General features: G+C 39.5%; 1 protein-coding gene across 3 annotated transcripts in view; it reads right to left on the bottom strand.

The window, feature by feature from the left end:
* Window positions 1-26,206, bottom strand: part of GPATCH8 (G-patch domain containing 8) — a 100,419-nt gene that overhangs the window by 53,855 nt on the left and 20,358 nt on the right. Inside the window, exons 2-3 of one of the 3 annotated variants that reach the window (XM_014076423.2) lie at window positions 14,258-14,332; window positions 2,522-2,594 (exon numbers count right to left, since the gene is read on the bottom strand). In XM_014076423.2, coding sequence (XP_013931898.2) covers window positions 2,522-2,594; window positions 14,258-14,332 — 148 coding nt within the window. Of the gene's footprint in view, window positions 1-2,521; window positions 2,595-2,799; window positions 2,867-14,257; window positions 14,333-26,206 lie in introns of those variants that run through there. The other 2 variants (XM_014076424.2, XM_087713375.1) reach the window with 2 other exon arrangements.

A 26,206-nucleotide genomic window follows, 5' to 3' on the forward strand; every position in this document is an offset into this window, starting at 1 on the left:
GCCAGTAGGGAAAGTAAGTTAATATCACCCCTGCAATGGGGTGAGATGTATAGCCACAACAACATTCTTTCACTGGCAGTCAAGATCGTTCAGCCAGCACCTGGAGAGGCATGACTGGAAAACAACTTCAGTTAGGATGGTGACCTGATTGGACCATGCGATGGACATGTGGGTGCAGGGGAAGGAACTTTAACTTTACTTTGTAGGGGGAAACCCGGGAGGTTTCAGATTCAGGTTTTCCCAGATGTACCAATAGGACATCTCTAATAAAATGGAGCTTTGAGGAAATTAATTAGTTGGTGGTGTTACTTGGAACTTTGACATTCAGTTGCTCTGCTGGCATCCTGGGATGTTGCAGATGTAGGACTGTGCTGAGCATTATCTCATCCCTTTCCTAGTCATCTCTCTTTAACTTTAATAGGATTTGTATGCCGCCCACTCCCAGGGGACTCTGGGAGCCGTTTCTGTTCTTCCTCTAACAATCGGTCAATCAAATACATCAGTTAGGTCCCTCTCTTGCAGAGACTCTAGGCTAGTCACAAGAATGTTGCATGAAGCGTCCAATGAACTGAGCACTACATACACCTTGTGTGACTCAGTAAATGTCATTCCTCTTTCCTCTAATTCTAGGAATGTCTTTCTCATAACCTGCAGATGTGTGGACAGGCTCTCCCCTGGCTTCAGTTGTATTTTATGCAGTCTCCTTGTTAGCAACACTGTACTGCCCAGTCTCACTACCATACACAGTGCACAAAACCTCTCAACACTCTTTCACAGACTGGAGACCCCTCACATGTATCAGCTGACTGTCCACTAATACCAGAATTATGTTGGCTAATGCCTTTTCATTTCTTCTCCTGTCTCCATCATCCAGGACTGCTGGTGGATTAGTAACTATAATCCACAACTCCTCCCTTTGAAGGTACATTTCCATCTTTACAATCCAGGAGAGGTAGTTTTTCTCATTCAGCCAGGACACCATGAAACCTCCTCCCATTACACTGACAGAAGCCATGTTGCTTGTTTCTGTTACAAGCACTAACCACTAACAAACCAGGATGTTCTGTCCCTCTGGCTCTGGTTCAAGATCTCACTGGGTTTCTCTTCTCTCTAGTTTCACTAATCACTCTGGCCTTCTCTCTGGACTGGGCCATAACCTGTCAGTGTGTGCACAATGTGACTATTTTGAGACAACCCAGGAGCAAAATATAGTAAACAGAGGTTTGTTTTTCAAATAGTGGTTTATCTACAAGGAATATATACATGCACGTACTAGGCAAAGGTCAAACAATCAATCAGCAATTTATAGCACGGAAGCACACATGGAGAAGATTCGCCCCAACGGGGCCTCTCTTATAATTCAGACCCTTAAAGTGGCAACAGTCAAATAACTCTGCTGACTCATTACTACCATTGCATCATCACTACAGCATTACAGCAGCTGGTCAGCTATTAAAACATCATTAACCTGACATAATCGATTAACCAAGGAGCTTTCTTATTCATATAAATATAGCTTAGCTTGCTAAGCAGCACTTAATAATCATTCTGAATTGTTCACACAGTACAAAAAAATTTCACCACTTTCATTAATGGTAAACTGCACTGGAGCATAATAGGAATGAAACATATTAGAGGATAGGCAATGTAGTAAGTTCCAATATATGTTTGGATTTTACTTTTATAATGGACTTATTTTACCTATCCTATTGTCTAAATGGCTTTGTGGCTACTCACTAACTTTGTATTGGTTATCAAAAACCTGGGTACCTAACTGAAGTGTACCACAGCTTAAAAGAAAGTAACATTCAATATGGGATGATGTGAGATAGGGTGGGGAATTAAACTAGGAAGAAAAAATCAGAAGTTTGTATTGGGTAAATGCTAATTATAATAAACATTCTTCTAAGCAAAATGCATAACCTCTTAGAAGAAACTTCAAGTGAATAAATTATAGCAACAAATAATTTGAATTAATCAGATTTCTCTAGGTTTTGAAACTTACTATTTAGATTAACATTTACTATGGTAGTTTCAAGTCTTATATCTCCAATGCAGACAATATTCAATTTTTGTCTAATGCAATGCAAACAATAATCAATTTTAGCCTAAAATCTAGATATGTAAGGTTGAGAACCACCTCCTAGGTTAAAAAATTACTATTTTCTGGAAGAGATTTATTGCATTTTTTTCTTATGTTTCATCCACCAAAGGTGATGATAAAATCATGGTGACACAATGACTAAACAATTTGTGTCAATAACAGAATGATACGTGGGTTTCCCATCCATACTATATTCCTGCTGCAATATCCAGCTTTCAACTTTCTTTAAATAAAATCTGATATACATACATAATTCAGAATACAGAGACTATATATGAAGAGAAACTGAGTGTAATAATGATAAATGTAAAACTTGGTAAGTACAAGGGCAAGAAGGGAGGGAAAGAATCTAAACTGGAAATTTAATTTGAAGGACATTGAATATTTTAATGGCTATATATATATATATTTACTTACCTTGAAGAGATTTCCCCAAGCCTTGGCCCAGCTTCCAACCATGCTTCTGTAGCAAGCGGTGTCCAATATTATCCTGACAGACAGAAGAGAGAAACAAACCAAAAATATTCCAATAATATATTCTTCTTTTACAATGTCATTTTAACACATGGCGAGCAAGGTAGTTTTCTACATGTATGCATGCAAAATAAATAAAATAAGAACTACTTAAGGGCAACAATTGCCCAATAAAAGGGAAAAGATATTTACATAAAAACAAAACAAAAAAACTAGAACACCTGCTGGTAAGATTTTTCCACAGGAACAGAGTTCAGGAAGGATCATCATACTTTCTGATGGTGTGCTGGGCAACTTTTGTGCATAACAGGGAAAAAAAGCAATGGGGAAAAATAAAGAAATCGACATTTAAAAAGCATTAAATCAATCTAGTTATACAATCATATCCATCACCTAAAAAGCGCCACTTGATTTTTGTAAAAACAAATAAACAAACAAACTAACTAACAATGTGTTTAGTTTATTTTTTACTTGTTTGTGTGTCAGACTTTGAAGAGATCACGTTAAGTTGTTAAGTGTCAGACTTGCCCCACCACTAGAAACCAAAACACAATCAGAGCAAAATCCATGTTAGATTTGATTGTTTTACAAATAGAAAATAATATATACATACAAATATCTATATATATATAGCATATATATATATATAATATATATGCACATATATATATGCATATATAACCATATATATACATATATACAAGCACACACACACATATATATATATACACACACATATATATGAAAATTAAAACATGCAGCCATTATTAAACTGAAAAAGTATAGCAAAGTTAGTAAAAATACAAAAGTTCAATTTTAAATATTAACAAATTAGAAATAATCAAAGTATATATAAATAAAATGAGCTCAAGCGTAGACTGGATGATGCATTACACATGTAAACTAACAGAAATACTAATATGTTAGGATGAACAGGCCTAGCAACAGGTTAAAACAGCAAGGAACCATTAGTGCTTGTAGGGACAAAACACAACAAGCATAATGTCTCATCTTTTAAAAAAAAATCAAAATGTACTAAAAGTAATAAGAGGTAAATGTAGCAATTCAATGTTAGCTTTTGACATCAAGATAAAGTAAGAAACTAGCATATACATAGCTAGGATGAAATTAATTTCAAGAAAAACACTGGATTCCCCTGTCTATCTAATATTAACAGGAAGGAGAAAGATTACAGGGAACCATATATGATAATTAGCCCTTTCCTGGTGAATCTCCCTTAAATGCTCCCCCTAAAATTATTTTCTTCACCTGGAATATAAACTGAAGAAATTAAACATAAATTAGCTCTCCTTTTTCTTAACACTCTTATCATGTAACTTCTTCCAGAACTTCTTTCCCTTATTTCAGCAATGGATCTTCAACAATTGATCTTTCATGCTATTAGATAGAAGAGCTTTTTTTAAAAAAAACACAGCTCTATCAATCTGCTTCTTCTACCTGAATTCAATTACTTCAATTCAATATTCTGTTTCATTTATTTCAGGGATGAACTCTAATTTAAATCCAACCCTTCAGGCAGCCTTGTAGAAATAGGTGGCCTCTATATCTGTTGATCTATAACTTCTATCACTCACTAGGCCAGACATGGACAATGTGAGGCTCTTATTATTAAGATGTATATTCTGACAATTGTTATCACTTTAATTTATGTAAGAATATTCCTGAAATTTGGCTATGATAATGATAATGCACCTGTAATGCAGATATAAGATCCTTGGATCTCAAATGATAAAGCTGGTGAAGTCTCCTTCTCTTAAAATCTCAAACAAAATAAAACAGCCGATTGGATAAGCCAGGGTTTGATTCAACATGGTGTGTGTGTGTGTGTGTGTGTGTGTGTGTGTGTGTGTGTGTGTGTGTAGGCAGATGATAGTTGATACATACATATGTAGATCTATGTCAGTGGTGGGTTTAAAAAATTTTCCGAACCTAATCTGTGGGTGTGGCCTCCTTTGTGGGAGTGGCTTGCCAGCCATGTGACCTGGTGGAAGTGGCTTGCCAGCCATGTGTTTTCTCTCTCTCTCTCTCTCTCCTTCCTTTTGTCTCTCTGTCCCTTTTTCATTTTTTTCTTTATCCTTCTCTCACTTTTTATTTCTTTTTTATTTCTTTATTTCTTCCTTTCTCTCTGTGTGAGCCTCTCTCTCTCTCTCTCTCTCTCTCTCTCTCTCTCTGTGTGTGTGTGTGTGTGTGTGTGTGTGTGTGTGAGTGGTGGGTTTCAAAGATTTTTGGAACCTCTTCTGTAGGTGTAGCCTGCTTTCCGGGTCCACTGGTGGAACCTCTTCTAACTGGTTTGGTAGATTTGACGAACCGGTTCTACCGAACTGGTGCAAACTGGTAGGAACCCACCTCTGATCTATGTATATGTGTATTTATTGTTATAATTTCACGCATATCTATCTAGGCATAAATCCTATTAAAATCAGTGGGACTTATTTTTAAATAAATAAATACATACAATATTTTTCCTTTAGGACTACTAGAGGTGCTGAAAATAATCGTGGCACCATATTATGAAAAAATAAGAGGCTCATCAACCCCTCCTTCCGCCCCAGCCCCCTTAGCTTCCCCTTCTCCACCTTCACTGATACTTATTGCTTCTGTTGTCCATGCTTAGTGTTTGCTTTATTGATTTCTAGTGGCTGAATTAGACTAAGAGATTGTTTCTTTGGCTGATACTTTCAGTTTAAAACTTTTCTAAATCTTTTTAAATACTGACTTTTCTAAATATAGAAAAATGCAGCCATTTTGGATAGTTATTAACTGACTAGTATTAGTATCAGATTAATAAGAAGTTCTGACAAAAAAAACTGTGTTGTATTTTCATTCCTGCAAAAGGAAACAATTATTGCTCAGATGAGACATTGTGCTGAACATGTTGTGTGATGAATGCACTAAAAAGTAACAGACAAATGAAGCCATTATGCTATTTCCAAAAGCAGTGCAGGTGGAGTGAAAGCATTTCCATACGAACCTGGCTTTAAAAACTGGGCTGTCAAAAGAACAGTTAAATGTAACACAAAGTAAGAAACTGTCCAACCAACTAGTGGTAATTTGTTGCTTTTAATGTGTTTGTCTTGTTTTTATTCACTGCTTGCGAATAATGTTTTAAAAAAGAATGAACGCATAAATAAACACAAGACTAGCCGGGAGTTTTAACAGCATTGTGACTGACATTGTGAAAGAGGAGGAGCAGGGAGAGAAACAAACATTAAAACTGAACATAGGGAAAGAGAATAAAACTGAGGATGGTTGTACACATTAGCACCACGCTTGCCAAGCCACTCAAGAGATTCTGTATGCTTCAACATAGTTTCTATCCTATAAAACTCCTATGACCTATGAAGATGTGTAAATTTTCAGACTTCACATTATTCTTCTGTGGATAAAACAGGCACACAAATCAAATCATTTCTTTTAAAAAAAACTAATAGGTAAGGACACTTCACTAGATAGCTTCAGCAATTAACTGTCTCCCATTAAATTCTGTTATACATTTGAGGGGATTAGAGAGATATAAAGGCTTACGAACACAAAGTTCAATTAAATTACCACAAAAAATATTTTTGTTTAATTCAATAAAATAATGTCACTATCAACTCCTGAGTGGCTTCAAAAGGGATGCTGATTGTGCATCAAAGAATTTAGAAGCAAGAACAGCTAGGTGCTATAAAGGGTGCTTCCATGCAAAATAGGAGGGAGAAAAAGAACAAAAGCCCCAAACTTAGAGCTTACTGCATGACACAATGAAGGCAAGAGAGAAAAAGCCCAAGAGTAGTGCTACATCATTCAGCATCTGCAGAAAGCACAATATTTAGAGTGCTTGGCAATATACAGGCAGCTGCTAAGTATCAAATTGGCAGTCCTATACAGATATCATTTTGGATCCAGGGGAGTCCACAGATCAGTATAGATGTGCAATGTGACAAAAACTGAATTCCCACAATTACTATAATATTCTTTTTGCATTCCACAAAGGGGGGGGGGGGGTTAAGAAATAATTTTGACCATCTTGCCTACAATATTTGATGGTTATAAACACCAATAATATATGACACGGGTAAAGCAAGGAGGAGAAAATATGAAACTATCTATCTCAATAAAATATTAAAATAGCCTTGCTAATATGAAGCACAATTGATATGAATGAAAAAAAGGGGGGAAGACTGCGCTGTTTGTTAAATATTTGCTCAAATTGCTACCCTTTTCAATAGTTAAAACTGTAATCATTACAAGATAAGAACTAACCTGTGGGAAAAATCTATTATCTAGCCAGGCTCTGCATGGCAGAGGATTAAAAAAAGAAAGGTTGAAGCAAATAACTCCTATTTTTAACAAGCAAAGGTGTAAAACCTTTCCCCCATATGTGGGTTCCTCTTTTTATTTCTTCCCCCAAAGAACTGAAATTGGCAAGAGTCTGAGGTATCAGACAAGAAATCAGGTTCAGTCCCACTCTTAGCCCTTGTTAAAAGAGGATTTTACAAGGAAATCTGAGTGCCCCAAAGTATAAAGCTTCGTCTTTAAGTGGCTTTCAAACAGGTTACTTTTGAGCCAAAAGTGGATGCTAGAACTACATGGTTGTGTAATAATCTTCATTTTGTTTCTGTCACTCAGAATAAGACAGGGATTGGAACATCACTTTTCCTATTTCCTGAATATTTTCTGAGTGCTATTTATATTTGTAATAATCAATTTTTAATTTTTTTTAAAAAGTAAGGGTTATACCCCTCTGCATCAATTGACCAGAAGAATGGACACAACTGACTGTTCCGTTTTTCTTTGCCTCACATAGCTATCAATATTTTTAAAACCTTCAGTTTTAGTCCTCAGTGAGGAATAGATTTGCTGTTCACAGGAATAGATGTAAACTGGTGTTCAAATGGGTTGACTAACATTGTATCTATTACCAGAGTAGTACCACTAAATTTAACCCTGTCACAATTGACACTAATAAATAAGATAGGTTACAAAAATAAGAAAAATGTGAAGATAAACCTAATTCTATAAAACCAGGTTCTAAAAAATGTTCCAACTTGGAGGGATTCATTTCATCATTGAAATAACAGGTTTTTTTTAAATTAAAGGATTGATAATCTGAAATATCTTTATACCTGTGGATTCAGTTACTGATCTAATTTCTTTTCTCAATATTAAGTAATACATTTTCTCAATAATATAGTGTCACAAAGCAGATGGACCTAAACATAAGCTTACTTCTGTCTATAGCAAAGTAATGCACAATAGGTTTTCTATTTTCATTACCAAGTGATGAATACTAATTTCAGCTACATCATTCTTAATCAATGCAGTGATCTGCAGACTCCCAAACCAATCTTTTACAGCTACCATCCAGTTCTATTCTGTAGCAATACAAATCAGGATCACCTCAAACGATAATGCTGCAGAGCCACATATAAATTTAACTGTGTTCCCAAGCAAAGCCATTCCCCAGATTTTTCTAAAATTATTTGTGCTCTCCCTTGGACTTTGCTACCAGATCCAACTAGTCTCATACTTTTCAGCAAGTTAAACCCACTTATATTTTAGAAGATTTTTACCTACTATTATTCAGTGCTATGTAAAAACATTTTTAGTTCCAGCTGAAAAAAAGGATTTTATTTACTGTATTTTTCAGAGTATAAAATGCACCTTTTTCCCTCAAAAAAAAAAAAAAAAGGATGAAAATCTGGGTCCGTCTTATACACTTAATACAGCAATTTTTGCCTCCCGAAACCCCACCCCTTTCACCAAAATGGCCGTGCATAGGAGGCTTTCAGAGAGCTCCTAGTGGCTGGGGAGGGCAGAAATGAGCAAAGAAATGGCAGTTTTTTGCTCACTCCCTCCTCAAGCCCCCAGGAGCACTCTATAAGCTTCCTAAAGGCTATCCATGCCCTTTTCTTTGCTCATTTTTGCCCCCCCTCCCCAGAGCACTCTACAAGCCTCCTAAAGGCTATTCATGCCCTTTAAAAGGGGGGGGCATTTTGGGGAAAAATTGGCCATTTTTGGAATGTCTGCAGAGTGCAAAAACTTTTTTTTTAATTTGCCTCTTCAAAACCTTGGTGCGTCTTATACTCCAGTGTGTCTTATACTCCGAACAATACAGTACTAGGAAAACGTTTTCAACACAAGTAAAAATTACTGTATTACTACCTGAAGTTGAACAAATAAATTTGTGAAATAAAATCTTAACTTTTGCACCAAATATAATACAAGCACATGAACTCAATATGTGAGGCAGCACAATGTTCAGTACTTTCATTACTAGACAAAAAAGGAACACAAGAGTTGATAAAAACAAAACTCATCACTTAGAACCAACCCCTAGTTGGTTCCTCTTGCTTCCTGCAAGAACCATCCCTCTCTATGAGCTGGCTGCTGCCTCTGACATTCGCCTGCAAAAACAGTCAGAGCTGAAAAAATAAAGGCAGCCATTGAAATTGCCAGTCACAAGACATTCTTCTAAAGAATGGATTTAAATCATAGTGAACCTGGAAAAGTATTTTTCTCCTGTTAATGATTAAACAATCTTTATTACTTTGTTAATATTTAAAAGTCAATAGTTTGGTCTTTTCAGTTCTTAACTCTATCCTCATATATTTCCTCTCTGAAATTTTCTGAAATATTTCTGTAAAGGCAGAATTCACATATCCCATTAAGTCATAACTTTTTATTGCAAAACACAGTGGGCTTTATTTATTTTTCATTTTTTCAAAAAATAGTGTAACAATTACCTACTTTGTTACCTACCTATCTCAATCAAAAGAAGTTTTGATTGAGATAACATCAGCTTTAAGTTTCTAAACAACAGACATTAAATTCCAAAAATCTACCGTATTTTCACGACCATAAGCCGCACCGGGTTAAAAGCCGCAGTATCAGTTAACGTTAATTTTTCAAACTTTTTTCATACATAAAGCGCACCGGGTTATAAGCCGCACCAACGAAGGGGCGCCCTAAAAAAAAAAAGAAAGGAGCCAAGCCGTTCCAGAGATGTGAAGGGAAGCTCCGGGCGAGAAAGCGGCTTTCAAAGCTCCGTCAAGCCCCGCGTGTGGATTTATTTATTATTTGCTTGGGGATCCGGATCCGGGCCACCTGTTCCTCCGGGGGCAGCCCAAGCCTTTGAGCGGGGAGCGGAGCTTTCTCCCAAAACGGCGCTTCTGCTCCCCTTTGGCACTTAGCTCTGGGAGAAAAATGGAGCGTGATGGACTTTCCAGCGCGTATCAGAAGCTGATCCGGGAGAGCTGGCAGAAAGTGAGCAACAGCCCCCTGGAGCACAGCGTCGTCCGCACGGAAGGCAATCCAGTCTTTATAAAGGAGCTGATCTCTTCTCTTCTCTCTCTCTCTTTCTTTCTCTCCCCCCCATTCTCTCTCTCCGGCTCTCCTTTCGTTCTGCTCCCCCCCCACACCGTTTTGCTTACAAAGCAAGAACGATCAAGCGGCGGGGCGTAGAAGCTTGAGGGGGGGGAGGGAGAGAGAGAGAGACCACGGCCAATGTCGGCTGGCACAGTAACCGGATTTCTGGCTCCAAACATGCTCTTACGGGCTGCCTCGTTCGCCGCTCCACCCTGAGAGCTTGGTAAAAAAATAATAAGGGGGGGACACCGTTCGTCCCTTCTGCAATACAGAGGCGGGGGGGGCGCGGCGGGGGGGGCGCGGCAGGGGGGGGAATCCTGCCGCTCCTAATCAACTAAGGTCTGGTGGCTTCCAAGCTTGCGTCCCCCCCCTTCTATCTCTTTTCAGGCAGGTACTGGATCCATCAGCCCCTCCCAGCCCTCCCCCCCCACCAGCAGACCCGGTCCGGGAAAGACGGCAGAGAGGAAAAGAGAGAAAGAGAAAGAGGGAGGGAGAAAGAATAGAGAAAGCAGGAGGCTTCCCGCATCCGCGCGATGCTTTGAACCCGAATTGGAGGGGGGCGCGTCCCGAGAGACGCGTTCGCACGACACCTCTAACCCGGATTGGGTGGGGTGGGGGGAGAAAACGGGGCGAGGGTCTGTCTGGTGGGTGGGCTCCGCTGGCAAATAAAACCCTGGGGGAAAATGGTTCGGTTGAACGATGCGTCAATGCAGGGGTGGAGGGAAAGCCTGGGCTGGGGCTAATGGGGCTTGTATTCCTCTACCCCAACTGGCCGGGGGCTGTTGCTGGGGCTGGTAGTCTGGCCAGCCAGCCAGCTGCAGGCTTGGCTTTCGATCTGGACTTCCTACCAAGCGGGGGGGAGGGCTCGGAAACGGGCGCTCAGCCCAGCCGTCCTCGTGCTTCAAGTTTGAGCGTCAAATCGGGAGGGAGAGATTTTCGATCTTTTTCCATACATAAAGCGCACCGGGTTATAAGCCGCACTGCCGGTTTTTTATCAAATTTTAGGATTTTCAGTGCGGCTTATGGTCGTGAAAATACGGTAGTTTCAATTTTCTACAGTAAATGTGAATAATCTATTTTTGATATAAATTGTGATGACTGAAAATAGATTGACTCAAATCTTGAGTTCTATAAATTTATGTTTAGTTTCCACTAAAATCAATGGAGTTTAAATAGTAATACATTTGTCCAATTCCAAAATTTAAATAATTTATTCTGGATCCAAACAATACAAAAAGCAAAAAAAAAAAAAAATTTGCATAAAGTTAAGAAAAAATATACCATGGAACACATCAGCAATACTTATAGATTCTAGAATCTCTGCTCCTGAGAAAGTGTGTGAACGCTTTCATGTTTTTAGACTTTTGGGAAGATTGATTTGTAAGGTTATGGATTTAATTCATTATGCAGATCTGTGGATCAGAATCAAACATTCAGGCGCTTATGATCCTTTTAAAGTTGCAATGTATCTTGATGCACTGATGCACTGCAATGAAATAGCACTGGGCTTTCTTATTACATTTCTTTTAGGATGGTCAGCAATATGTATATTGTGAGCATTATGATTATGGATCACAGAGGCATTTACCTTGTAATAACATCTCCAATACGCCATACAATATTGCTCCAAAACTAACTATTTCATGACACTTACAGAGGGAAACTGGCTTTGCATTTCAATTGATATGTGTGCTTATGCATGCAAACAAAGCTGAATTATTCAACAGAATCAAATGCAGCTGCATTACCACCATCCTTCCCACCCTCTCTGCAGCATTATTTCATGTGTCACCAATGACTATCATGCCTAATTCTAGCATCATGCCAGCACAATGAATAGATACTGAATGCAGTGTTTGTTGGACAGAAGAACAGAAATAAGAAATGGGAAGGGGGGCGGAGAAGGGGAAAGGAAACCCTAGAAAAGAAATTAAAAATGCAGACCGTGCAAATACAAACCAGGTCATGGCTGCTTAGCTAATTTGGACCAACTGCTGTGAAAGAAAAAATGTCGAACACCCCAAGTTGTGTAAATTTCTGTGAACATCTAAACACGCACACAAATACACACACACAAACATCAATCTATTAAACAGGAAAGCAGTTATATATTTTTAATCTGTGTAAATATTTTAATCTGTGTATATATTTTAATCTTTGTATATATTTTAATTTTTGTATGCATAGATATATACATAGATTAAAATATATATAGAATATATGGCTTCTTAATACTGTAGATTTTTAAGTATTCATGAATGCAGTGACATTTAGAATAAGAGTTAATAGCCTTTAGGTAAAATTTTAACTGAATTCCCTTAACTTCTTCATAGCTGAGGGTTATATGTGTTAATGATCCAAAGAAGATATGACCAGAGAGGCTTCATTGGGACATGGTAGGAATTGACTTAAATATAGGGGAAGAAATGAATACTGTGGTTTGAAAAATAATTAACCAGAAAAGTTGAGGAAAGCAACCACTGTTAATAATGTTGACTAGATTACTCTGCTATTCCAATATAGCTAGTTCTTGATTTATGATCACAGTTAAGCCCAAAATGTCTATTGTTAAATGACACAGCTATTTAGTGAACTTTGCCCCATTTTATGACCTTTCTTGCCATAGTTGTTAAGTGAATCACTGAAGTTGTTAAGTTAATAACACAGTTGTTAAGTGAATCTGGCTTCTCCATTGACGTTGTTTGTCAGAAAGTTGCAAAAGGTGATCAAATGACCCTGGGACACTAACCCTCCTAAATATGAAAGTTGCTAAGTGTCTGAATTTTGAGCATGTAATCATGGGGATGATGCAATGGTGAGAAATAGTCATAAGTCACTTTTTTCAGTAGTGTTGTAACTTTGTAAAGTCACTAAATGAACTATTGTAAATTGAGGACTATTGTACTAGACTCAGACAAAGGTCCATGTGGCCTTGTTCTCTTCCCTACAGTTTTAGATAATTTGAAATAATAAAAAATGAGGCAAAATAGTAATATTCTTAGGGCTCTGTGGATTCCAAGACTCATAAGAAAGATTCGAGGATCTCATGGAATTGTCTTTATTGCTTATTTCTTAGTTCTTTATTATAGAATTGCCTTACAGATTATGCCAAGAACAGATTAGGCCATGTGTCTACTACCCATAGTGCAAAATTCCAAGAACAATTACAATTTTCCACCAGAGGGAGGAAAGTAATACAGGTGGTCCTTGTTCAACAGTTAGTCTAATAATTGTTTGAACTTATAACAGCACTGAACAAGTAGTAGTTATAACCGGTCCTCATATTTATAGCCATTGGAGCTTTGTTGTCATCATCGTCATGTCCTTGTCAACATCTGACAAGCAAAGTCAATGGGAAGCCATCAAGAAGTTACATGTCACAGTGACAAGAGGTCATCATTTCCAGGACTGCCAGAACAAACACGGTCATGTAACTTTTTAAATTTACAATCATGTTGCTTAACATCAAAGTTTCCTGTCCCAATTAGCATTGTTAAGCAAGTGCTAACTATAAGCAGGAGATTGGCAAATGCAAATCTGTCCTGAGATTAATAGGTGATGACAAGATTAGGGTGCTTGGGAACTCCTAAACTAAAGATACTGTACATTCAAAAAACTAAAGAGATGGACAAGAGCAAAATGGTTAATAGATTAGATATTCTTTATTCCAGTTCTAAAAATATTGGAAGGAGGGAGGTTACTTCATTTTTATATTGAGAGCCTCATCCAAATCCTTTAAACTGCTGAATTTCAAATAAGATATTTATGCAGTAGAAACTATATTTTATTTCAGAAGAAGAAAGCAATTCAGAAGTATGATATGAGGTGAAAATTCAAAAATGAAAGATGCATAAAAGAAAAAATAAGTGGAGAAGCAAACAAGGCAGAGACATCATTCTTCCTTGTCTGTAGATACTCTTCAGCAAATTCATAACAGAAGATCTTTTAAAATATAAAAAACTAGTATTATTTTGTGATTGCCACTTATTTGTGCCAATGTTGCTGTTTTTATTCTGTATTCTCCTTCCCTGGGCCAAACTAAATACTGTATATAAGACTTCTCAATATTGATTTATCTGCAAATTAAAGTAGTTATTTTGTTATGTTAGGCTTTTGATTTATTAATGTGATTTAAACACTTTTCAAAAGAACAACACTTAATGATCTATCTTATTTTAACATTAATGTAAGATTGGCAAATACACTAGTATCTATCTCTTCTAATAAGAATGTGACTGCATTTAAGACAAATATGTGAGCACTACCTAGCTTTGCCAGGGGCTTGAAAATAAAAAAATTAGGTCTTACCGATTCTATAGGCTTGTCTAATGACGCCTGCTCAATCTCCAGGTGGCCTTCTTCATACTGATCAAAGTGATTACCCTGCAAGAGAAGAATCATATATTAGTCCCTCATTGTGATATAAACAACTGTGCTTGAGTTACTGTTAAAATGCTCATTATAATTACTACCTATAGTTTTCTCAGCCTACTTCATCTGTTAATTATATTTAACAGCTTTGCATCAGCTCAGTTTACTATGTCTTAAAAGACGGAAAATTCTAATCTAGTATCCACATAATGCAACAACTGCATGACATATTTTACTAGATATTTTAATATCTTCAGATTACTTACTGACATACCCAAGCGTAGTCATTGCTCCACAGAGCAACAGTTAACTGAATGTTAGATGAAGATGCATCACATTTCAAAGCAATTCAGTTCTCATATTTTTCTGCAAATCTCATATAAAGCAAGCACATTAAGCAGTTATTAAAATAAATTTAATAAATATCACAATAATAGTATGGCCATAAGCATCTGTGCTGCCATAAATAAACTTCCACAAAAGGCAAATAAAGCTTAGAATAGTAATTTTTGAATTTTTCCATGTATTTTTAACCTCAAATATTTTTTTATTTTGAATCTGTTTATCAATATTCACCCATTTAAAAAGCTAGATTATATTAAAGATAATAATTCCAAAGAATTAAAATCCACAATTTTTGTTTCCATTTCTCAATAGTAAACTCTTGCTGGCCAAAAACAGAAGAAAACAGATCACTATTTTTATTTTACATTCATGTACATCCTGAGATTTTCAGCTGCTTTTGTTCCTAAGATTACATTTTTATTGTTGTTCTGCACCTACTAAAACTAGCACCTTTTTAAAGATTATTGCAAAAGTAACAACTATACTTACTAGTAATATTTCCAGAACTGAGATTGCTAAAAAATTTGTCCAAATGCAGGCTTTCTCTATAGAGAACACACTGTCTTTGCCTTGGGTACAAGGGATGTTCTATGTGGATGTTCAGATAGAATTCTGATTCACTGCATCTATAGTTAGCTAACTGGGGGTTCTTTCAATCAAAATCTTGCTGTAACAGTTGACCTTTAAAATCCTAAATGGCTTATATTCTGACAATCTTAGAGACAAGATTCTCCTGCTATGAACCTGCCCAATTAACTAGATCAGATCCTAATGTTTCCATCCCCTCCCCCACCAGCAGTCCTCTATTTTAAGGTGTTAACCTGATCAGCTCCAGGCAATGGAATACATTCTTTGAGGAAGTATATTTGGTTTCCCATTCACCCAGTATATTGTAAACTGTTAAAACCCTACATCCTTCATTAAAGTTTATTTCTATCCTGTTTTCTTGAAAATAAGACCTCCACGGATAATAATCGGGTTTTTGAGCACATGCACTAAAATAAGCCCTCCCTGAAAATATTGCAGCAAAGCAGCAGCCATGAGGTGACCATGCTCACCCCCTCCTAGGTGTCAAAAATGATAAGACCTCCCCGAAAATAAGGCCAAACACTTATTTTGGGGGTCAAAAGAAAACAGTACCAATGCTATATTTTCCGTTTCTCTTGTTTTTAATTATCTTGGTATCATTTTTAAATTTTATAATTTGTATTTTTAATAGTTGTAGTGTAAAATATGGAAATAATCTTGAAGAAGGAATGCAATTAATATTAAATAAACAACAATACACTCTTGGCAAAGAAAAGGGGTAAGAAACTCAAAATAACCCCACCCTGCTTCTGTTTGGTATAAGAGGGGCAGAGAAATACTCTGGCAGGGTTTCAATTTTCTATTATTATATCCTACTAAATGTCCCATGTTCTGGGTTATCATATCAGAAGTATTTCCTTACCTAAAAAAGAGGAACACAGTAATCAAGGGCAGGCAAAAAACTAATGGAATCAGAAACTACTTTTAATGTCCTGCTGTTTCCTTGCAAGAATTTGGTGGGCAGCATTAGGAACAGGGGTGGGTCCCCCCGGGACGGTAAACCAGAAGAGGTAGTGAAAATCTGCTGCACTGGACCCGACTGGTAGCAGCCTGGCCATGCCCCTGTACCAGAGAAAGAAAATATATCCCGCAGTCCTGGAACTGCGATGCAAGGTAAGGGAAGCGGGTCTTGGGAGAGACCTTCCCTCGCCATTCAGAGACACTGTGTGGGGAGAGAGGAGGCAGCCTGGTTTGAATGGTTTAATGGCTGGTGCCTCCTTTGCTCATTGGGACAGGCAGAGAAGGAGGCGCCTCCTTCCCTCACTCAGCTGCCGTTGCCAGGGTGCTGCAGCACAAGTGAGGGGCCAGAGAATGAAAGTAGGCACTCGATAAAGCAGCCCCTGCTGCAAAGGGCGAAGGGGAGCGCCTTTGCCCTCTGCTATCAATAATACACTACAATAGCAGAGTTGGAAGGGACCTTGGAGGTCTTCTAGTCCAACCCCCTGCCTAGGCAGGAAACCCTATACCGTTTCAGACAAATGGCTATCCAACATCTTCTTAAAGACTTCCAGTGTTGGGGCATTCACAACTTCTGGAGGCAACTTCTGTTCCCCTGATTAATTGTTCTGTCAGGAAATTTCTCCTCAGTTCTAAGTTGCTTCTCTCCTTGATTAGTTTCCACCCATTGCTTCTTGTTCTACCCTCAGGTGCCTTGGAGAATAGTTTGACTCCCTCTTCTTTGTGGCAACTCCTGAGATATTGGAACACTGCTATCATGTCTCCCCTAGTCCTTCTTTCTACTAAACTAGACATACCCAGTTCCTGCAACCGTTCTTTATGTTTTAGTCTCCAGTCCCCTAATCATCTTTGTTGCTCTTCTCTGCACTCTTTCTAGAGTCTCCACAACTTTTCTACATCATGGCGACCAAAACTGAATGCAGTATTCCAAGTGTGGCCTTACCAAGGCATTATAAAGTGGTATTAACACTTCACGTGATCTTGATTCTATCCCTCCGTTTATGCAGCCTAGAACTATGTTGCCTTTTTGGGTAGCTGCTGCACACTGCTGGCTCATATTTAAATGGTTGTCCACTAGAACTCTAAGATCCCTTTCACAGTTACTAATATTGATCAAGGTACCACCTATACTGTACCTGTGTATTTCATTTTTGTTGTCTAAATGTAGAACCTTACTCTTTTCACCATTGAATTTCATTTTATTAGATAGTGCCCAATGTTCAAGTTTGTCAAGATCCTTCTGTATCTTTAACCTGTCTTCTGGAGTGTTGGCTATTCCTGCCAGCTTGGTGTCATCTGCAAATTTGATGAGTTTCCCATTTATTCCCTCATCCAAATCATTGATGAAAATGTTGAAGTGTACTGGGCCTAAAACAGAACCTTGGGGTACTCCACTGCATACTTCCCTCCATATAGATGCAGTTCCATTGAGGACTATACATTGAGTGCGGTTTGTCAGCCAGTTATGAATCCATCTGGTGGTGATGCTGTCTAACCCACATTCTTCTACTTTATCTAGTAGTAGGTTATGGTCTACCTTATTAAATGCCTTACTGAAGTCCAAGTAATCTATATCGACGGCATTCCTCTGGTCCACTAATTTGTCACTTTGTCAAAGAATGCAATAAGATTAGTCTGGCATGATCTGTTTTTGACAAGCCCATGTTGGCTTTTGGCTATTACTTTGTTTGCTTCTAGGTGTTCGCTAATTCGTTGCTTGATTATCTTTTCCAGAATCTTTCCTGGTATTGAGGTCAGGCTGATAGGTCTGTGGTTTCCTGGATCTATTTTTTTTCCTTTTTTGAAGATGGGAACCATATCAGCCCTTTTCCAGTCCTCTGGCAGTTCCCCAGTTCTCCAGGATCTCTGAAAGATATAGTTCAGTGGTTCTGAGATCTCGTTTGCCAGTTCCTTCAGAACACTGGGGTGTAATCCGTCCGGTCCTGGTGATTTGAACTCGTCTAAGGTAGACAGGTGCTCACTTACCTTTTTCTTCCCTATTTCAACTTGTGTTCCTAATCTGATTTTTGTGGTGCTGTTTTTGATAGGTTGGACTGTTTATCCCTTTGTGTAAAGACAGATGCAAAAAATGAGTTAAATAGTTCTGCTTTCTCCCTGTTGCTTGTCACCTTCTTGCCACTTTCTCCCAGCAATGGACCAATTGTTTCTTTAACCTTTTTCTTGTTTTTAACATGTTGGAAGAAGCTTGTTTTTTGTTATTTTTACTTGTCATAAGCCTTTGTTCATTGTGAGCCTTAAGCTTTCCTCACTTCATCTTTACAGGTTCAGGCTATTTGCTGATATTCTGCCTTAGTTATGTACCTCTCTTTTCACTTTTTATATTTGTCCTTTTGTCTTTCAATTTGTCAGAGTTCTTTATGCAGCCATGCTGGTTTCTTTTGAGAGCTATTGTTTTTCTTCTTCATTGGTATTGTACTAGATTGGGCTTTTATAATCTCACTTTTCAAAATTTCCCAAGCTTCTTGAGTTGTTTTCCCCTTGTGGATTCTCATCCATGGAATCCTTCCCAAGCTCTCTCTAAGTTTATTGAAATTAGCTCTCTTAAAAGTTCAGGATTCTAGGTTGACTTTGTTCTACTACTTGTGTTTGCATAATGTTGAATTCCAATATTGCATGGTCACTTGCCCCCAGCGTTCCTGTGGCTTCAACATCTTCTATTATTTCCTCTTTGTTAGTGAGAATTAAGTCCAATATGGCTAATCCCCTTGTTCCCTTCTCTACTTTTTGGGAAACAAAGTTGTCTGCTAGGTTTGTTAGGAACCTATTGGATCTTCCACTTGGTGCAGTTTGTTTCCCAGTTAATGTCAGGGTAGTTAAAATCCCCTACTACTATTGTGGTGTGCTTCCTACATATCTTAGTTAGCTGACTATCATGTGTCTCCTTTTCCAAGGTTGGCAGGATGCCTCTCTCCACTCCCCATCATATAGGGCTGCTACACCCCGCAAGGTATTTCCTAGCCCGGGATTCTGGGAGAAGCTCATCTGCCTATAGTTGCCAATCCTTCTGCCGGCCCAAGAGGGAGCTTTTGCTGCCGCCTTTGTAGGCTGGGAGCATTTGGGAGGGAGACCCTGTTTTTTGCAAGGTCACCAAAGAGAAGGAGACAGCGCTCTTTGCCCTGCGTGCCCTAACCTTACTCAGGCTGCTGCCTGCTTGGTTGCGGTGGTTTGCCGCTGGAGAGAGAATCTGGCCATGGTGGCATCCTAAGGGCTCCAGATCTGTGCCATCGAGGGAAAAGCCGATGGAAAGTTGTGCACCTCTGCAGCATCTGTAAAGGCAGCAGCAGAAGCTTCCTCTTGGGCCAGCAGAAAGATTGGCAACTCTAGGCAGAAGAGTTTCTCCCAGGATCCTGGACCAGGAAATCTCTTGCGGGGTGTAGCAGCACCGTATGGTGGGGAGTAGGGAGAGGCATCCTGCCAATCTTAGGAAAGAAGGCACATGGTAGCAGAGGGCGAAGGTGCTCCCCTTCACCCATGGAGGCACCTTTCTTTCTCCACTTGCCTCAACGAGCAAAAGAGGCACTGGCCACTAAATCACCCGCCTGCATTCAAACCAGGCTGCCTCCTCTCCACAGGCTCTCTGAAGGGGGAGGGAAGGTTTCTCCCAAGATCGGCTTCTTTCTTTCCCTCCTGAGGAGGGAGGGCATGGACAGTTCGGTGGGGGAGAAGCTTCTTTGCCAGCCTCCTAGCTGGCAAAGCAGAAATTTTCGTCAACTGGAAGGGATGTTTGTGTGTGGGGGGGGGGGGTGAGAGAGAAAAAGAAAGAGAAAGAGTAAGAGAGAAAGAAAGAGAAAGAAAGATGGAGTGAGGAACAAGAAAGAAAGAAAGAAAGAAAGAAAGAAAGAAAGAAAGAAAGAAAGAAAGATTATGACAATTGAGCCCAAAATTTTGGTTGCTAAGCAAGAGTGTTGTTAAGTGAGTTTCACCACATTTTATAAGTTGACCACGCCCACCAAGTCACATGCTCACAAAATAGGCCACTCCCACAGAATAGGTATCAAAAAAATTTGAAACCCACCCTTGATTAGAAACCTATCCTACCTTATCTAGTAGGCATATAAGAGGCTGCTGCTGGGTCAGGGAGGGAATGAGTGTTTGCAAAACAAGCAAGCTATCACAAAACTTGTTTACAGTAACAGCGAATAGCACTGAAGCATTATTTCCCCAAATTTTATTCTCTCAGGACTCAAAGATCTGAATTTTGAACACATTTAGGTACAAAAATTGGATTCAAAAATTGTTGCCCTTAGAGGCATCATTTTACTCAGAAAGGTGTTGCGTCTTCCAGAAGACGCTTAAAACATGGGTTTGTCAACTAGCTTGGGGATCACGTAGTAGATGGAACAATGAGAATTTTAGCACTATATAGATAAGAATTAGAGTCCATACTCTTTGCACTATCCCCTGACCAGACCTTCTATCAGATTCCTTGAGTAAAAACCAGGTAGATAGATCTATATATTTAGTAAATAGTTATATCATGTTTTGGGAAAAAGTGTGTCTTCCATTATTACATATTAATTGTCCTGTTTAATTTCTATATCAATTTAAACATATGACCTTTCACTTACTCAGCCTACATCATACTTCAGCAACAATATAGGTATACTCTAGATATTTTGTAATTTGTTATCAGTATTTGAAATTCAATCAAATTGAATTTGAGTTTTTCACCTTGTCTTTGTAATTTCTTCTAGATTATTGCTCATTTAGAGACACTGAAACCATAATCACACTGCTGAAATTATAAGGAAAATGTTTTCAATACTTCCATCTTTGTTGTTAATGATTAAATCTTGCAGACTATAGATTTTCTTTCCATTGATTGGTTTTAGCAAATATTTTTTCATGAATGAATATATATAGGGGAGGGTATGTGGGTGTGTATGCATATGTATGTAACTTTGGACAGAAAAAATAAGTCCATATCAGTGGTGGGATTCAATTTTTTTTACTACCAATTCTGTGGGCGTGGCTTTGTGGGAGTGGCAGGGGAAGGATACTGCAAAATCCCCATTCCCTCCCCACTCTCAAAATTTCCGCTACCGGTTCTCCAAAACCTGTCAGAACTGGCTGAATACTACCTAATCCATACTACATTTTCATAGACTGATTTTCTATACTTTTCATATTTATGTAGGCCTCTCCTAAATTCTGTTTCTTCAAAAAATGCAATGTATTTTATATGGTGCTAAAATCCAGTCTGTATTCCAGATCATATAAATGACCTGACAATATATTTTCAGATTTGGTATATCTAGTTGCACTTTCTTTTATAGCTTGTAAAATTTTAAATTCAATTCTTAATCATTTAATATCTGCTGCTACATCCGGTTAAGGGAAAATCATTCTCCCCAAGGTCAGGGGGCCCAGACTTTGATGACCTTCTGGAAGAGTCTGAAGATCTGGCTTGCCATCTGTCCTAGAGATCAGAGAGATGAGTTGCGAGTCCCAGAAATGTCTGATGCTACACATAAGAAGCATGACTTAAACCTTTCCCCACTTGTATTTGCCCATCCCATCAGGCCCGGAAAGAGAGGTATCTTGTGGGTCCCACCAGCTAGGGAATGTCATTGGGTGAAACCTAGGAAGAAACCTTTTCTGCCACAGTAAAACTTTCATACTGGAAAGCAAACATATCTGAGCTTTATGGCAGGTGTCAGCTTTCTGAAAGATTTGGAATCCTTTCAGAAAAAAGAAAGAGCTTTTGACCTTGAAACAATGCAGAGCATTCATACTACCGTAGCTTGTTTTAATGTCTTCTTCTCAGCATTGCTCCAAAGATACTGCACCATTCTAATTGGGGAAACAAAGTTCCGCCAATAAATCACAATTTCTGGCCTTATTCATTTTATCTCAACACTGGTTTCACTCTCTTTTTAAACAATAGGCCAGGTAAATCTGTTGAATATGTTCTTATTCTCTGCAGATCTGAAACTGTCACTTATCTGATAATGTGGCAAATGATCCAACCTTTTGTTAATTCATATGCTTTTCAATATTTGGGACATCTGATCCCAGCAACCATGCAGGGAATTCTTTTGACGATGACAGTATACACCAAAATTTGAATGACAACTTCATACGTTATTCCAGATACAAAGCTTTTACCCTGGCTGGTCAGAATTAAATTCACTTTCCCAGTTCTAGTGACTTACCTAAACATGTCTTTAGACTTTAGCTTATTTAGCCCTGTTGATCTTTTAAGGTTAAAGTGGCACAAGGTTCTTTGCCTCCTTTCAGACCTTCTTGGACATATTGGGAATTTTGTGTGCACCTCAGATTACTCCTTACGTAAATCAAGTTATGGAACAAAGCTCTAGGTTAGGCTCCAAACTGTGCTTTATGCAGGTTTGTTGCTGAGCATGAAGCCAAGATCCAGAGATTGGGGTGTGGGAATATAAAAATAGAAAAAGGGTGAAATGGTTAAATGCCACCCCTTCTCCCCTAACCCTTCAGTGAAGCTAACCAACAATATTACAAAGAAACGTACTGTTGCAGACATGTAGGCTGAAACTGGCAAAGTGGTTTCCCTTTAAGAACTGGGTAAATGCAGGATTTCTTATCATAAGAAAGAAAGAAAATCTGCAAGTTGATAAAATTTCTCAGAATACACAAAATAGTTTCTGTCCCTCAATTCCAGGAAATCCAAACACCTATGCAAGGGAATAAAGATTATCATCCCTGCAAGGTGAGAAGAGTGGTGTTTCTTCTTCACCAAAATTTGCACATCTCCTAAAATGAAAACCCCAACCAACTCATACACATACTCTTCAAACTAGATAACTTTTTTATAAACATTACTACCCTGAGCCCTTTTTCCTGTGGCCTTCAAGAGCTATACTATACATTACCCTATTGAATAAGCCATCCCCATTTCAAACACTTGTCCAGTATGCTCATTTGTAGCCTAGCTCAATTTCAAGCACAGAACTTTCTCTTCTAACAGGATTTGGTTCTTGCCTGTTATTGTTGAAGTTGCCAGACATCATTTTCCACTTCCTCATCCAATAGCCATTATATCTCCTGTTTATTCTCTGGGTTGACTTTCGCTTTTCAAGACTGAAAGAGTTTCCTTGGTGTTCATTCATTCAACAACGGTTCAAAGTTAAGATGGCACTGAAGTAATGGTGGTTATGATTGTCCTTGGATTTCCGGACAATCCAGCATCTTCACAATTATATGATTGTGGTATGGGTGCTTGACAACCGATTTGCACTTATGATTGCTTGTCAAACATCCTACAATCAAACAATTGCCACCTGCAACTCTCCATGCTGGCTTCCTCAGAAAGTCAGATGGGAAACCAACAGGGAAGATTGCAAGTTGCTCCCAAATCTGCCCACCTTCCTCCAACCCCTCTCTGCTGTAGCCTCAGAAAGCTACATTCAAAATTGCAGGCTTCAAAGTGGACCATAGGTATAATGTCACAGTAGCCATATCATGTATGGACAATTCCCATAGCTATATAATTCACTTTAAAATATTACAGTAATTTTCAAATTACATGATTAAAAATATAACATGTTTAAATGAAATATTTCAATTCTACAGATTTCTTAAAAATTAGAAAACTAGTTTGGAGTAGTGGTTGATGATGGCCTAAAAACTAGGAGACTTATGAGTTTTAGTTCTTCTTTAAGCATAAAATCATACAGGGTAATTTGGGGCTAGGCACTCTTTTTCAGCCCAACCAATCTTATAGGATTCTTGTGGAAAAAATAGGAGGCAGGAGGATTAGTTATGTTTACCAACTTGAGTTATATATAGAAAAGCAGGATAAAACAGTAATAATAATCCCCTCAATGGATTTCCCTTGTTGTGGGGCAGGGGCTTCTGATGCTCAGTGAGTTCTGCTGGTGACAGATGCTGATACAAATACAAAGTGCAAAGGGTCACCTTGTGATAAGATGGGTGACAAATTGATTTAATTAATAAAATAGTAATATAGGGACACCTTGGTACTCATCATTAATTGGTTCTGGGAGGTACGATGAGTACTAAAAATGATGAATAAGGGCGTTGGTACTTACCTGATACGCCTCTTCTCATAGTGGGGGGAGTATCCAGAATGGGTTTGACCTTATCCTCTCGTGATTGGTTTGAGTCAGATAAGCTCTTTGGGCTCCGCCCCCTGGAAGTGAGCCTGCCCAGTTTTATGACGAAAAGCTCTCTCCGACTCGTTGCATCATTCGCTCCAGACTCTTGATTCAGGGTTTTTTTTTTTTTTTTCCGTTGCTTTTATTGTCTTCAACATCAATAATTAAATAACAATATAAACAATGAACATAACACTTAGTTGTACAAACCTAGTCAGGGAGGGACTGGATACTCCTCCCCCCACTATGAGAAGAGGCGTATCAGGTAAGTACCAACGCCCTTTCTCCATAGTGAGGGGGGAGGAGTATCCAGAATGGGACGTACCAAAGCCTGCACGTCCCTAGGGAGGGAGATCCCTGAGGCCATATGTCCCCCACTCAGGCCTGTTGAGACACGGGTCCTGCCCTGTGAACTGCCTGCAACATCCTGCGGCCGAACGAGGCCTCTGCCGAGGCAAAGGAGTCCAACTTATAGTTCCTAACAAAGGGAGAGGGGGAAGCCCACGTGGCTGCCCTGCAGATTTCGGCCAGGGATGCTTGTGTGGCCCAGGCCGTGGATGTGGCTGCACTCCGTGTGGAGTGGGCTGTGATATGATTTGGTGTCCGTAACCCCTGCGATTGGTAAGCAGTGGCAATGCAGGTTCGCAGCCACCTGCCGATAGTGGTGGAAGTTACCTTATTACCCAGGGATCCTGGTTGGAAGGAGACAAACAGGGCTTCGGATTTCCTGTTTGGCCTGGTTCTCCTGAGGAAAATCCTCAGAGCCCTCCTAACGTCCAGAGTGTGCCACTTCCTCTCCAATGGGTGAGAAGGATCTGGACCGAAGTTGGGCAAAATCAGTTCCTGGGCTCGATGGAAGCAGGAGCACACCTTGGGAATGAAGGATGGATCCAGCCGTAACACCGCCCTATCTTGGTGGAAGACACAGAGATCCTCCCTGGTGGACAGCGCCTGCAGTTCGGATATCCGCCTGGCGGAAGTGATGGCCACCAGGAAAGCCACCTTCGGGGTCAGGAACTTAAGGGAAACTGCTTGTAATGGCTCAAATGGGGCGCCCGTTAGAGCGTCCAATACCCTGTGTAAATCCCAGGAAGGGTACCTGTGTACCGTAGGTGGTCTGAGGTTGGAGGCCCCCTTAAGGAATTGCCTGACCATGGGGTGGTGTGTCAGGCACTGATTCCTGCCACACGGGAGAACTGATGAGATGGCTGAGACCTGTCTCCTAATTGTGTTAGGAGCTACCCCTCTATCCAGGCCCGCCTGGAGGAAGTCCAGAACCTGAGGCACCGTAGCCTGGATGGGGTTGGACCCCCAGGAGTTGCACCAAGAGTCAAAGGCCCGTCACGTGGAGCCATAGATGCGCTCTGTGGAGGGCCTGCGGGCGGCCTGGATAGTCCTTATCACCCTGGGGGGGAAGAGGTCTTTCCTCAGGATGCTCCGCTCCACCGCCAAGCGGTCAACTGGCTGCAGCTTCCGCTCCAAGTTGTCCCCTTGGTCCGGTTGAGCCAGCCGGCTCTGATGAACCCACCCCTGCTGTATGTTCTGCCCTCAGCGAATGTTGTCTAACTTCATAGGCTATCTGAGGTGCTTCTGCGATCTCTCATAGTCGGGCATCCCATTCTGAGTTTGTGGTGGGTTCTGGCATGGGGACCAGCCTGTCTGACCCCTTTCCCCCCCCCCCCCCGGCCATAAGGGTGCTATGATTCTATGGCTAGGATTAGCGCAGAGATATTCAGAATGTAAACACAGACGGAGTTTAATGGGTGGCCACTAGAGTGTAAAGATGGAGTGAGGGGAGCTAAGGCTCACAATAAAGGCCTGCCACAAAGGTAAATTAATAATAATAACAACAAGAACCACAACCACAATAATAATAATG

Source organism: Thamnophis sirtalis, unplaced genomic scaffold (assembly GCF_051295495.1).
Source record: "Thamnophis sirtalis isolate CommonGarterSnake01/CBP01778 unplaced genomic scaffold, rThaSir2_p1.2 scaffold_4, whole genome shotgun sequence".
Taxonomy (NCBI): domain Eukaryota; kingdom Metazoa; phylum Chordata; class Lepidosauria; order Squamata; family Natricidae; genus Thamnophis; species Thamnophis sirtalis.